The sequence below is a fragment of the Brachypodium distachyon genome, chromosome 3 (genome assembly GCF_000005505.3).
Source record: "Brachypodium distachyon strain Bd21 chromosome 3, Brachypodium_distachyon_v3.0, whole genome shotgun sequence".
Lineage (NCBI taxonomy): Eukaryota > Viridiplantae > Streptophyta > Magnoliopsida > Poales > Poaceae > Brachypodium > Brachypodium distachyon.
Genome location: NC_016133.3, coordinates 31,457,512 through 31,472,350, shown reverse-complemented (window position 1 = coordinate 31,472,350; position 14,839 = coordinate 31,457,512). Strand labels below are relative to the sequence as shown.

At 44.8% G+C, this 14,839-nt stretch overlaps 2 protein-coding genes, 1 long non-coding RNA gene and 1 pseudogene across 3 annotated transcripts; all 4 read left to right on the top strand.

Moving 5' to 3' along the window:
* The first annotated feature begins 659 nt into the window (after nt 1-659).
* Nucleotides 660-3,455, top strand: LOC100821824 (putative ripening-related protein 4). The gene is made up of 2 exons (XM_003571885.3): nt 660-1,398; nt 2,715-3,455. The coding sequence occupies exons 1-2, from the start codon at nt 764-766 to the stop codon at nt 3,268-3,270; spliced, it is 1,191 nt and encodes a 396-aa protein (XP_003571933.2). The 5' UTR covers nt 660-763; the 3' UTR covers nt 3,271-3,455.
* A 1,063-nt stretch (nt 3,456-4,518) lies between these two features.
* LOC100820918 lies at nt 4,519-6,822 on the top strand (annotated as a pseudogene).
* A 2,106-nt stretch (nt 6,823-8,928) lies between these two features.
* Nucleotides 8,929-14,053, top strand: LOC100846726 (putative ripening-related protein 5). Its single transcript, XM_003571881.4, has 2 exons — nt 8,929-9,553; nt 13,582-14,053. Exons 1-2 carry the CDS (start codon nt 8,988-8,990, stop codon nt 14,051-14,053), a joined length of 1,038 nt encoding a protein of 345 aa, XP_003571929.2. The 5' UTR covers nt 8,929-8,987.
* LOC104583674 lies at nt 11,877-12,572 on the top strand. Its single transcript, XR_731580.2, has 2 exons — nt 11,877-12,135; nt 12,245-12,572. It is a non-coding gene; the product is annotated as an uncharacterized LOC104583674 (long non-coding RNA).
* Nucleotides 14,054-14,839: the final 786 nt, after the last annotated feature.

The following is a 14,839-nucleotide window of genomic DNA, read 5'->3' as shown; positions in this document are numbered from 1 at the left end:
ATGGCGGGGCGTGCAGGAAGAAAGGTTTCAACCAAATCCTATATTGGCAATTGACGTCAAAATAAAAGCTGGCTGAATGTAGTGTACGTGTGTGACATTACATTTGAAATGTTGCCAATCAAAGAGACCCTGTTATCCTATAGATGCATAAGACGGAGTATATGCAGGACGACATGAATTACTTATTCTAGATTCCGATGATTTCATTGGACAATAATAGCATCCTGCATATACTTTGGAATCTCATCCACGGACCCACTCGGAGCTCAGACAAGTCGATCGGTTGTTCTTGTCTTTGCGACACCTATATTTATACAGATAGAATATGTACTTCTAGAGAATCTCAACTTACAACTTAGACGAAAGAGACAACAAAAACATAGTGCTACCAAATTTTGTATGTATTATCCGTTCACATGCATATGTACAAACAGTGTTTTTTTTCTAGAATACAATGTGCAAACATTGTGATAACCAACACAACATTTACACGGCATGTTTCACCGCCACACAAATTTACAAGGCTAAAGCCAATGAAAGAAACTAATCGTAGGCGGAGGTTGAAGTAACCGAAGTAAATTGCATAGAAATTGCTGTTCCTCCCTTCCATCTAACAAAATTTCTTGTTCCCTTCCTTGAGACGTTGAGACCTGTACTCCTATATAAATCAACCCCAGCCTAGCTAGCTAGCAACCATCCATTGCACACACTAGCTAGCTACGACTACGATCGAGTAGCTCATAATCCAACTGATCGATCGAGCATGGCGAGCACGAGGCTACTGCTACTGGCCGTGTTTGCTCTCCTACAGATTCTCTACTCCGTCCATGGCGCCGTCGAAGACGTCGGGTTCACCTCCGCAGTGAACTCCACCAGGCACAAGCCAAAGCACCCGCACCCGCACCCCGGAGGCGGCCACGGGCAGTGCCGCGCCAGCGGGGTCCTGCACGGCAAGGCGAGCAAGTGCAACAAGGCGCACGGCTCCGAGTGCTGCGCGGCGGGGCGCCGGTACCCGCAGTTCAAGTGCTCTCCGCCCGTGACGGCCAAGACGCCCGCGACGCTGACGGTGAACAGCTTCGCGCGCGGCGGGGACGGCGGCGGCAAGTCCTTCTGCGACGACCACTTCCACGGGGACCGCGAGCTGGTGGTGGCGCTGTCCACGGGCTGGCTGCGGCTCGACGGGACGAACCGCTGCAACAGGAAGGTCCGCGTCTCCCACGGCGGGAAGTCCGTGGTGGCCAAGGTCGTGGACGAGTGCGACTCCGTCAACGGCTGCGACCCGGAGCACAACTTCGAGCCGCCGTGCCCCAACAACGTCGTGGATGGGTCGCCGGGGGTGTGGAAGGCGCTCGGGCTCGACGACGGCATCGGGGAGGTCAAGGTCACTTGGTCTGATGTGTAAGCTATATATAGCTGCTCTATATCCATGGCCGCATCGTAAAAGACGTGTTTGATACATTTCCCACGTTTATATATACGCTTACATATATGCTAGAGTACTCCTGGTGATGGAGACGTATGCTAGCTGCTAAATAAGCCGGTGGTTGCTATGATTTGTACGTTTACTGTTGTACGATATATATCCGCGTATATCTAATAGGCTTAAACGGTGTAACTAATAATAATTGATGTAACTGGGCTTGACTCTATTAGACACATAAAGCCTAATATGGAGTAGTGCATTGTATACATCTTATGATTATGGTTTTTGATTGAGTTCATGTTCTGTCTGTTTAGCAGTCAGCAATAAGAAATTCCATGGCCCTATGATCAAAATCGGCCGTACAGCTCGGATTGCATCTAACTTCTTTAACATCCCTTTCTGTTAACAACCAATAAACCTCTTCAGCGGGGCTCCGCGCGGTGGACACTTGCGTGGGCGCGGGCGCTCGCGCAGCCGTGCTCGATCAAAGGCCCAATTAAGCAAAGCCGAAGCAGCGCTGTTATTAAATAAATAAATAAAAACAAAGCAGCAAAGCCCAATGCAACATATCACAGTTCATCTCAAAAGTTTGGAAGTTTGCCAGAAAAAAAACTGAAAGTTAAAAAAACAGAACCCCATCTGTAATCTTTTGAAAGTTTTTTAAAAAAACTTCTTAATTCATCAAGATGTCTCTTTTTTACAGCCGAACAACAGAATCAAACCTACAAAAATCATGAGAATTTCAGTTTGGTCAGTAAAATGAGTTCCAAGGAATTTGTCAACTTGTATTTGAAATATAAGAGCAACACTGACTCACATAGCAAGTAATGAAATTTTTAACTTACACAGGAAAAGTTGCACAGGAAATTCAGCGACATCTGTACGCATCAACTAGCTCTGCACTATTATTGGCCACACAAGTAGAAGTATTTTATCCACCTAAAAGGTTAACTAAAATTTACCCACCTAGGCTAGAAGGTTAATTAAGAAGATGATTAATCATTTGCAATTTTGCACAAAGAAAATATTAACCATTTCGGATGTTAACCAGCAGCCCATCTGAGACGGTACGACAAACACATCAAGTTCATCTAATTAATTAACCTAAACATAGCAACGAATTGCCGTAGAAAACAGCCTACCAATGTATACCTAGCAGCAAGGCGACTATATAAACCGGTGCACACCGTGCAATTCCCAAAGCAGGCAAGCAAAAAAGCCAAACACATCAGCAATCAGTAAAACAGAAGGACATAGTATAAGCTAGATCACCAAAGATGGCCACCGCTAGAGTTGTAGGCACCATGGCACTGTTAGTCCTCGTCGCGCTTTCCATGTCCAACGTCGCTTCCTCCCTTCGCCTTAGCCTCGGCGTCTGCCGGGCCAGCGGATACCTCCCGGGGAAGGCCGGCCATTGCGAGAAGAGCAACGATCCAGATTGCTGTGAGGACGGCAAGAGGTACCCACAATACCACTGCTCGCCGCCAGTGACATCGAGCACCAAAGCTGTGCTGACGCTTAACAGCTTCGAGAAAGGTAAGGACGGCGGCGGCCCGTCAGAGTGTGACAACTCCTACCACAGCGATAAGGAGCTGGTCGTCGCGCTCTCTACCGGCTGGTTCAAGAATATGGCCCGCTGTGGCCACCGCATCAAGATCTCCGCCAATGGCAACTCCGTATACGCCAAAGTGGTGGACGAGTGCGATTCAGTGTATGGCTGTGATGACGACCACAACTACGAGCCGCCGTGTGCCAACAACATTGTGGACGCCTCACCTGCGGTGTGGAACGCCTTGGGGCTTGACCAGAATGTTGGCATGGAGGATATCACCTGGTCAGAAGAGTAAACAGCAGAACTACGTGCCAAGCATACAATAGCAGTCAGTACAGAGATATATAGCATGTGACTATGTATAGAGTTATAGCAGGAAGTGTGCATTGTCTCTGTAAATATAATGTGGTCATGCCGTTTTACATATTATTGCACTTGATAAATTATTGCTACTTCATCCAGCACATCCTTAGAAATGAATGATCATCTATCTCTGGTTGTGGCGCAATTACATTGTCGCCCAGATTCTGGAGGCAAGTAGATCAATCAGGATTTTTCTTGATGTCCGACAAAAATTTAAAAAGTCTGAAATTTACGTAGCACTGCTGCCTGATACAGCTAGCAAAACCAAGTAATTGTTCTGGTGAGAACACTAATTGTAGCTGGAGCTATCCCAGTTCATACCAAGTACACAAAATCTGGTTCAGAAATTTTCCGAACTAGTACCCATTCAGCAGATAAACATATACTCTTATCGAAAATAATAAGTATCTATTTAACTGAACTACTCCCAACTTAACAGATAATCATGAGATCATTGCTCCAGTATTATTTTATTTGCTTAAACTAACTTTTGTGATAGAATTTTGGATAACAAATTAATGTACATAAGAACTAACTGAAACAAGACCACTTGTTGCATTTGTTTACCAAAATGTGCACGATTTTGCATCCATTCAATTTCAATTTATTATCTTGTCCATCTGTTCTGCTCTTTGTTCAAACAGTTGACCTTTTTTAATTCCATCAAAACGTCTCTTTTTTTTTAGTGAAACAACAAAATCAAAACTACAAAAATCGGTCAGTAAAATGAGTTGGTATCAATTTGTTAACTTCCATTGAAAGATAAGAACAACACATAGCTATTAATGCGGTTTTTAACTTACCCAGGAAAAGATGCGAGGACAATTCGGCGACGTCTCTATACATCAATAAGATCGGCACTATTATTGGACCCACAAGTAGGAGTATTTTACACACCTAGAAGGTTAATTAAGAAGATGATTAACAATTTTGAATAGTAACCAGAAGCCCATCTGAGACGGTACGACAAGTCATCGACAGATCAGGTTCATATGCTTAATTAACCAGAAGAAAGAAACGAATTGCTAGAGAGAACAACCTACCAATGTTCATACCTAGCAGAAAAGTGACTATATAAACCGATGCACACCGAGCAACTCCTAAAGCAGGCAAGCTACAAAGCCAAACACATCAGGAAGCAGTAAAACAGAGGGACATAGTATAAGCTAAGGCACCTAAGATGGCCACCACCAGAGCTGTAGGCACCACCATGGCGCTCTTAGTCCTGGTTGCGCTCTCCATCTGCCACGCTGCATCTTCCCTTCGCCCCAGCCTCGGAGTCTGCCGGGCGAGCGGCTACCTCCCAGGAAAGGCCGGCCATTGCGAGAAGAGCAACGACCCAGACTGCTGCGAGGACGGCAAGAGGTACCCGCAGTACCACTGCTCACCGCCCGTGACATCGAGCACCAAAGCAGTGCTGACACTTAACAGCTTCGAGAAAGGTAAGGACGGCGGTGGCCCGTCAGAGTGCGACAACTCCTACCACAGCGACAAGGAGATGGTCGTCGCCCTCTCTACCGGCTGGTTCAAGAACATGGCCCGCTGTGGCCACCGCATCAAGATCACCGCCAATGGCAACTCCGTGTACGCCAAAGTGGTGGATGAGTGCGATTCTGTTTACGGCTGTGATGACGACCACAACTACGAGCCGCCGTGCGCCAACAACATCGTGGATGCCTCACCGGCGGTGTGGAACGCCTTGGGGCTCGACCAGAATGTTGGTATGGAGGATATCACCTGGTCAGAAGAGTAAACAGCAGAACTGCATAGCAAGAGTACAAGAGCAGTCAGTACAGGGATATATAGTACTTACAGGGTTATAACAGGAAGTGTGGATTGTCTCTGTAAATATCATGTGGTCATGCCTTTTTATATATAATTTGCACTTGATAATTTGTTGCTAGTTCATATAGCACATCTTGATAAATGAGTGATCATCTATCTCTAGTTATATGGCGCAATTATATTGTCTCCCAGACAAATAGATGAATCAGGAATTTTCTTGATGCCCAATAGAAATTGGTAAATTCTGAAATATACATATTACTGCTGTATGCCACAGCTAGCAAAACAAGTCATAGTTCTGGTGAGAAAATTCTTTGTAGCTGCGGCACTCCGAGTTCATACCAAAGGCACATGTATGATTCAAAAGTTCCAAACTGGAACCCATCGGTAGATAAATAGATGCACTCATGGAAGAGAATAACTATTTATTTAGTTGAACTACTCCAGAATTGAATGAAAATCAGATCATTGCTCCAGTATTTTTGTTAGACTTTCACTAAATCTTGTAGCAGAATACTGGATAGCATATTAATGCACATCAGAAGTAACTGAAAATAGGACAAACTTTAGCTTGTTTGACCAGAATGTTCTCAGTTTTACATCCATTTAATTTTCAGTTTCTTTTCCAGTCCACACGTTGGTCTCTTTTTTCAAAAAGTGGACCTCTTAGTTTCATCTAAGGTCTCTCTTTTTCTTTAACAGTGGAAGAACACAAACCTACAGAACTCATAAGAACTTCAGTTTAGTTCAGTGAGACAGTGACATGAGTTAGTCAATTTGTCAACTATCATACCATTTGAAATTTAAAACTTTAATACCAAAGCTAGTAGTGAGTAACACTATGGTTTACAGATAAACTAGTTCGCCACTATTATTGGCCACACAAGTAAAAGTACTTCACCCGCCAAGGAGGTTAATTAAGAAGATGATTAACCATTTGGAACGGTAACCAGAAGCCCATCTGAGACGGTACGTCACCACATCATATCCATCTACCTAATCTGAACATAGCATAGATTGCGGTGGAAAACAGATGCACGCCCACCAATTCCAAAGAAGGCAAGTAAGAAAGCCAAGCACATCAGGAGTCAGTAAAACTAAGGGACATAGTACAAGCTAGGGCACCTAAGATGTCCACCAGCAGAGCTATAGCCACCATGGCGCTCTTTGTCCTGGTCACGCTCACCATCTCCCACGTCGCTTCATCCCTTCGCCCCAGCATCGGCGTCTGCTGGGCCAGCGGCTACCTTCCAGGAAAAGCCGGCCATTGCCAGAAGAGCAACGATCCGGACTGCTGTGAGAACGGAAAGAGGTACCCACAGTACCACTGCTCGCCCCTGTGACATCAAGCACCAAAGCCGTGCTGACGCTCAACAGCTTTGAGAAAGGTAAGGACGGTGGCAACCCATCAGAGTGCGACAACTCCTACCACAGCGACAAGGAGCTGGTCGTCGCGCTCTCCACCGGCTGGTTCAAGAACATGGCCCGCTGTGACCACCACATTAAGGTCACCTCCAACGGCAACTCTGTGTACGCCAAGGTGGTGGATGAGTGTGACTCTGTGTACGGATGTGATGAAGACCACAACTATGAGCCACCGTGCGCCAACAACATCGTGGACGCCTCACCTGCAGTGTGGACTGCCTTGGGGCTCGACCAGAATGTTGGTATGGAGGATATCACCTGGTCAGAAGAGTAAACAGCAGAACTGCATAGTAGGTTTCCAAGTTCCAAGAGCAGTCAGTACAGAGATATTGGCACGTACAGATTTATTAATAGGAAGAATGATTGTTCCTGTAAATATGATCCCTCTTTATATATAATTTAAAAATTAAACTTAACAAATTATGCCTAGCTCATCCAGCAGTCTAAGGAATGGCCTATCATCTATATCTAGTTATGGCACAGCTACAGTGTCACCCTGATTTTGGAGGCAAGCAGAGCAATCATGGTCATTGATGTTTATCATACATCTAAAAAGCCTGAAACTCAGAAAGTATTACAGTCTGGCGTAGCTAGCTAGCTCAAGGACTTGCTCTTGTTAAACCACTATTTGTAAAACAAGTTCCAGACGTCATACCAAAGACGAAAAATCTGGTTAAGAAATTTTCCCAAACCTGTTGAACAACTTTCCCTATAGCATCTAAGGGACAACACCCAAGCATTCAATGGCTCCATCTAGAAATTAGATTGGTGACTCTACACAGGTTGTAAGAACATGAAGGAAAATTGAGAACATCATCTTGCCAAAATCTGCTAGGACCGAATAATGGGCATAAACAGCAAAATTTAAAGAAGTTTTAGAGATCAAATCACGTGATGCCAATACATCTCATTACGTTATTCTACTTTCTGTACTCCTTGATCAGTGTAAATGACAGTACAGACTGTAAAGTTACGTCAAGAAAATGCCCTGAATGTTTAAAGCAGGTTAACTTCTATGATAGAAAAGTTTGGGGCATTATAGATGAGGATATACTCCATAACTCTCACACTCTGAACAATCGGAAAATGGACAGTACAAGACGTTCCATATCACGTATCAGCGACTGCTCTATGCAAAGCTTTTGTGTTTTGTTGAAAATATCAGCTTAAAGAAATTGCAAGGACAGGAGAAACCAAGCTTGAATGACTGAAAGAGCTTGGATGAAACAAAAGAAGGAGGTCTTCAATTCCCACAGAAATCCAGAAGAAAGAATTGGGGGTGGGGGAGGAGGGAAGTGAATTGCCCTCCTGTCCCATCAGCTCGGGCTGTTGGGGGCACTGGTTCGGTGCGTGCAACTTTACAAGGGCTACCTGAAAGCATGACAGCTCTTGGACAGAATTTTCAATTCGCTTTTTAATTATTTTTTTGTTAGTAGAATAGCACAATCTTACGGAAATCACAAGATGCGATTATTTATCTGTAAATGAGTTGGTCACAAATTTCTCAACTAGCATTCCATTAGACCCTAATACCGAAGCTGGTAGCGAGCACATTGTAACTCACATGAGCAAATAGTGAAATTTCCAACTTACCCAGGAAAAGATTTGATGGGAATTCAACGATATTTCTACACATCTATTTTCTCGCTCAAAATCTAACCTGGGTACTGACGAACCAAAAAAAAAGGACAATATGCTAAACAAGTGGTGTAGTTCAGTATAAAGCACACAGTGTGGCATATTAATTGTTGCAGTATTTTTCCTATAGCTCCATACAATATAATGCCAAATATGTGCAGCCAACCAACAAGAATTGAAAAGTTAACAACGCATAGCAAGTGCTGTTCTTTTAGTACGGAGTAGGAGTACATACCAATGGAGGCCGTGTCCCTCCCTATCCATTTCATCCGCGGTCAGCGAGCACAGGGCAAGATCCACTGTATGAGGCGGTCGCGGTCGCTGCCATTTCACCGGCTTCAACCGCGGCAAGGCCGAAAAAGGGGCGGCGGGAGCATATTGGGGGCGGAAGGTGGGGCGGAGGAGAAGGCCGGAAGACGCGCTCGTTCTTCTCCTTGGCCGTGCGGTTCTTCTCGCGAGTACCTGGGCCGAAAGAGAAATGGCCGACGCGCGGTTGATGGATACGGGGACTAATGGGCTGTTATAATTTCCTGGCCCATGTAGTTAACACGTTAACCCCTTTAAAACTGACACGCATTAATCAGTGAGATAACCGTTCGGCACGGCACGCCAACTTCGTCAAATCTGAACATGGCAATGGATTGCCGTGGCAGACAACATACAAATCGACATTCCTGGCAGCGTAAGCAACTTAACTATAAAAGGTCAAGCAAGGCTGAGAGTCTTGAGACCCAACAATCAAGCCACATTAAGCACAAGAAATCAAGAACACACAGCGAGGAGAGTTTAGAGCAAGCAAAAATGCCTATTGCTTCGAATGCAGCCACCTTGGCGTTCTTCCTCATAGTCATTCTTTCCGTCTCTCATATTGCATCCTCCCTTCGCCATGGCCTTGGTGTGTGCCACGCCAGTGGCTACCTTCCCGGGAAGGCTGGACATTGTGAAAAGAGTAATGACCCTGACTGTTGTGAGGATGGCAAGAAATATCCCCAGTACCACTGCTCGCCTCCAGTCACCGCATCCACAAAGGCTGTGCTAACGCTCAACAGCTTCGAGAAGGGCAAAGACGGCGGCGGCCCGTCCGAGTGCGACAACGCCTACCACAGCGATGAGGAGATGGTTGTCGCGCTCTCCACGGGTTGGTTTGAGAACATGGGCCGATGCGGCCACCGCATCAAGATCACCGCCAACGGCAAGTCTGTCTATGCTAAGGTGGTGGACGAGTGTGATTCCGTGTATGGATGTGATGACGAACACAACTATGAGCCACCCTGTGACAACAACATCGTCGACGCCTCTCCGGCGGTATGGAACGCCCTAGGTCTTGACCAGAATGTCGGCATGGAGGGCATCACCTGGTCTGATGAGTAAAAGGGGTATTATATACCTGAGATGGGACCTTGCAGACATATATTGGGTCACATGAGATTGATACATGTACTGGTTGTGGTAGGGTTTACGTGGTTTGTATGGTGATAGGAATGTGATTATTGTACATTTATATGAAATTTAGTATTATCATTGATCAAAATATATTCACTTGTGTCGTATTTATATAAAAATACACACAATTAGATAGATACTGATGTAAAATTCTTTCAAACTTCTTTGTTTTCAACAATCCAAAAAAGAAATACAAGTCATCAAATTCAATCCCACAATAAAAAGAATAGGAAGCACAATTGCCAAAAGATAAAGAGAAAGGGGTACGAGTTTTGTTTTTCTCTCCGCATAGAGAACAGAGGAAGGAATCAAAGAACAAACTAGAGGAAGGGAAGCCATGGGGTCTTGGAGGTCACCGGCATTGAGGAGTGGTGACTGCTACGTTAAAATGAAGCATGCGGAGCTGGTATACAATCCTTCGTGAACCCAATGGAATAATTAAATCCTCGCTAATTTAGTCTTTGTTTTACTCCCTCCAATCCATATTAGTTATCAAAATTTTACATGTACTTAGAATTTTTTAGACATAGATACATCAATATTTGAATAAATTTGAGACAATTAATATGAATAGAAGGGAATACTTATTAGTGGAAGTACACCGAAATAAGGGGACTGAACCAAATACTTTGGTTCTCTACCTTCGCCACTGTACGCTGGTCGTCTTCATTCAGGGAGAGAGAGAGGCCACACTAAACTTTTAATCCAGCCTGCAGGCGGCAACACGGTAGCAATTCGGCGTGGTGGTGCTCATAGCTGGATCTATGGGGACGTGCACGCACGGGTCGGTGCTGCGTGCGCCCTTTTGGATATAGGCCACCACTGACCGGCCGCTACTAAAAGGTCTGTCAGTTATTGCTGATCACGACTTCGCCTGCTGGAGCACAAATTAACCATTGACGAGTCAACATAAGAAGCTATGAATTGTGAGAACCGATCCAAAGATGACGTGATGTGACCACTGACGGACACCATCACCACATATCAGTATTGAGGCGATATATCCTTCGTACGCTGATAGGTAGGTTTTGGCCCGTCATATCTGTGTGCAACTTGTAAAACCCAACTACAGGCATGTCAGAGTTGCCAAATCAGGGTTAACTGCTATTTTTTTAGGGAAAGGGTTAACTGCTTAGTATGTAGCAGTGTTCACGTTGCAGACCAATTGCTCGACACTGTTATTGACCACAGAAGTAAAGCACTATTTACCCGTCTAGCAGGTTAATGAACAGGATGATTAACCATTTGGAAAGGTAGTCAGAATTCAGAAGCCCATTTGAGACGGTACGACAACACATCAACTTCATCTGCTTAATCTAAGCATAGCAACAAATTGCCGCAAAAAACGATCCACCAATGTTAATACCTAGCACTGCCGGCATGATACGCAGGGAAAAAGGTGTGGTGGCGATTCGACGACATTTTGATACATCAATTTCCTCGGCACTATTTATTTGCCTTTAGTTTTTTCTAAAACAACTTAAAAGCATTTTATCCGCCTAGCAGGTTAATAAGAAGATGAACTTTGGAACATTCACCGGGCTCGTTTGAGACGGTACGTCAACAAACCAAGTTCATATATTCAATATGAACATAAAACGAAGAGCTCTTCTCTGGTACCCTGAAGTCGATTTGGGCCCTCCGTTTCAATTGATCCGAAGGTCTAGATAGATCTATACAGCTCTCACAAAATTAGCAGTATACTGTACTGTTGGGTCAAATTGAGCAGTATAAGGGTAATTTCGGAACTCCCGCACGGCCCAAACGGTGATTATGGGCCGACCCTTATCATTTCCTCTCCCACCCCGTCGTCCTCGCCCCCTTCCCCGATTGAACGCCGCCTCCTCCTCCGATCCCACACCGCTGCCGCGCCCTCCCTTCCCCGGCTCCGGCGACACGCCGGCAAGCACCCCCGCCACCAAGGCTGCCACCTCTCCCCCCTCCCCGGTCCGAAGTCCGTCGAGGCGCCCGGCGCCACGCCTCCGGTCCCCCGTTGCAGAGGCCCCAAGGACGAGGGGCTACGTTGTCCAAGGGAACGGCGCGCAACTGCGATTCGCGGTGGCGGCTGCGGTGCCAGTGGCGCTCGTGGCGATGGCGGTGCCCCGAGCCTCGCGACGGCCAGCGGCGGCGTGTCTCGGCAAGCAGCGGCAGCGGCTCGCGGCCTCGACGGCGCCCTTACCTGCGGCGAGGCACGCCGGCGGCAACAGGGCAGTGGTGCCGCCACGGTCAGGTGCTTCGTATGTGAGTTGTGGAGCTTTTCTTATGCAGTTTCTTTCGCATTTTCCTGTAGCTATATGCTTCGCTAGTTCTATCCTTGTCAAACGACTAGTCATGCAAAGCTTGTTTTCAGTGCAGAGTTACGAGGTATTTTCAGATGAAACCAAAAACATAAATAAAAAAATGCATACACATGCCACAATGTTCTTGCCATGAGTCTGCAGCCCGCACAAGATATTACACCGACAATAACACACGCCGATGCTTGCTGCAATGCAACATGCCTATGGTGATTAATAGTTTCTACTCGTAAATAATATTGCATACTAAAATTTAAAATTTCCCTTGTTATTAATTGTCACTGATTATCACATTTTGGATGTTATGAATGTTTACAGGGTTGTAGTTTATCGCTCATGGATGACCTTCTTAACAACTACGCAGAGGAGATGGTCAATTATTGCACAATGGCTTCGAACAGTAGTTTCCTCGAAATGTTGGCTTCCGAAGGAACTACTGTACCAATTTCATAATTAGAGAAGCAACTTGACTCTGTAGCTTGTCACGCAAAGGTTGAAGAGAAGAGGTGTAAATGTAGGACATATGCAACACTTTTCTCGTTCATGTTAATCATGTATGTTGCTAGAATATTAATCCTCATTGTGTAAATTTCATCTGTTCAAAATCTCCAACCTTCATTCATTGTGCTGTCCAAGTTTCTCATCATTCACTGTGCTGTCCAAGTTTTACTGGGATTTACTTGCATGCAAAAGAAAAGGTTTGCTTAATATGGCATGGCATCAGACAATTAAATACTTGAGGGAATTTTTATCATATAAGCCAACAAAACGACAAATCTATATTTTACATGTGATTCAGACTTGACTTTAAGTATGAAGAACATCACAGTTTTGGTCTGAAGAACATAAAATTACAGAATTTAGGCCATGCATACAGTTTGCTAAACCATACAGTTGGCAAACATCAAAATGCAGCCATGTACATTAAGATACACACTCATCCTCATCTCACTTCATCGAATAGGTAAATCATATAGTTGGGAACAGTTCACCAGGTGCCCAATTGTTTCAGTTCATTACAAGATGCACAAACACATTGTATGACACAAACATTGAACTTCAAATGTACTGCAAAATCAATGTAGCAAGAGCACCATAACGACATAAAAACCATCAGGAACGACATCAAAAACCATCCGGAACAAAGGAAGCCATCAGTGGTGCAACTTCCGGGTAGAAGTATTTCAACCACCTAGAAGGTTAATTAAGAAGATGCGATCGCAATTCAATGACGTGTCAACACATCCCACACAAGTAGAAGTATTTTAACCACCTAGAAGGTTAATTAAGAAGATGATTAACCATTTGGAATGGTAACCAGAAGACCATCTAAGACGGTACGACAAGTGCCTCGACACATCAAGTTCATCTACTTAATTAACATGAAGATAGCAATGAACTGCCGTAGAAAGCAACCTACCAATGTTCAAACCAAGCAGCAAGGCAACTATATAAACCGGTGCACGCTGAGCAATTCCCAAAGCAGGCAAGCAAAAAAGCCAAACACATCAGCAATCAGTAAAAAAGAGGGCCATAGTATAAGCTAGATCACCAAAGATGGCCACCGCTGGAATTGTAGGCACCGTAGCACTCTTAGTCCTGGTCATGCTTTCCATGTCCCACGTCACTTCCTCCCTTCGCTCTGGCCTCGGCGTCTGCCGGGCCAGCGGCTACCTCCCAGGGAAGGCCGGCCATTGCGAAAAGAGCAACGATCCAGATTGTTGCGAGGACGGCAAGAGGTACCCGCAATACCACTGCTCCCCACCCGTGACATCAAGCACGAAAGCCGTGCTGACGCTTAACAGCTTCGAGAAAGGTAAGGACGGCGGCGGTCCGTCAGAGTGTGACAACTCCTACCACAGCGACAAGGAGATGGTCGTCGCCCTCTCTACCGGCTGGTTCAAGAACATGGCCCGCTGTGGCCACCGCATCAAGATTACCGCCAATGGCAACTCCGTGTACGCCAAAGTGGTGGACGAGTGCGATTCTGTGTATGGATGTGATGACGACCACAACTACGAGCCGCCGTGTGCCAACAACATTGTGGATGCCTCACCGGCGGTGTGGAACGCCTTGGGGCTGGACCAGAATGTTGGTATGGAGGATATCACCTGGTCAGAAGAGTAAACAGCAGAACTGCATAGCAGGCAACAACAGCAGTCAGTACAGGGGGATATATAGTATGTACAGAGTTATAAGAGGAAGTGTGCATTGTCTCCATAAATATCATGTGGTCATGACATTTTATATATAATTTACACTTGATAAATTTTCACTAGTTCATACAGCATATCTTGAGAAATGAATGGTCATCTATATCTAGTTATTGCGTAATTATAATGTCTCCCAGATTCTGGAATCGAATGGATCAATCAGGATTTTTCTTGGTGTCCAAGATAAATTGGTAAATTCTGAAATATACATAGTACTGCTGATGGCACAGATTGCAAAACAAGCCATACCTTTGGTGAGAAAACTATTTGCAGTTGCGGCACTCCCAGTTCATACCAAGGATTCATCGGTGGATAAAGAGATGCAGTCATGGAAGTGAAAAACTATTTATTTAATTGAACAACTCCAGAATTGAATGAAAAACAGATCAGTACTCCAGTATTATTGTTAGTGGTTCACTAAATCTTGTAACAGATACTGGATATCATATTAATGCACGTAAGAACTAACTGAAAATAGGACAACATGTTGCCTTGTTTGACCAGTATGTTATCAATTTCCCATCCATTAAATTTCAGTTTCTTTTCTTGTCCCCAAAGCTAGTAGTGATTAACACCATGACTGGAATTAGCAAATAATTCACTTTATAACTTAGCAAGAAAAAGATGTGATGGCAATCGACGACATTCTTAAACATAAACTAGTTTCGCACTGCTATTATCTACAAAAGTAAAGTATTTT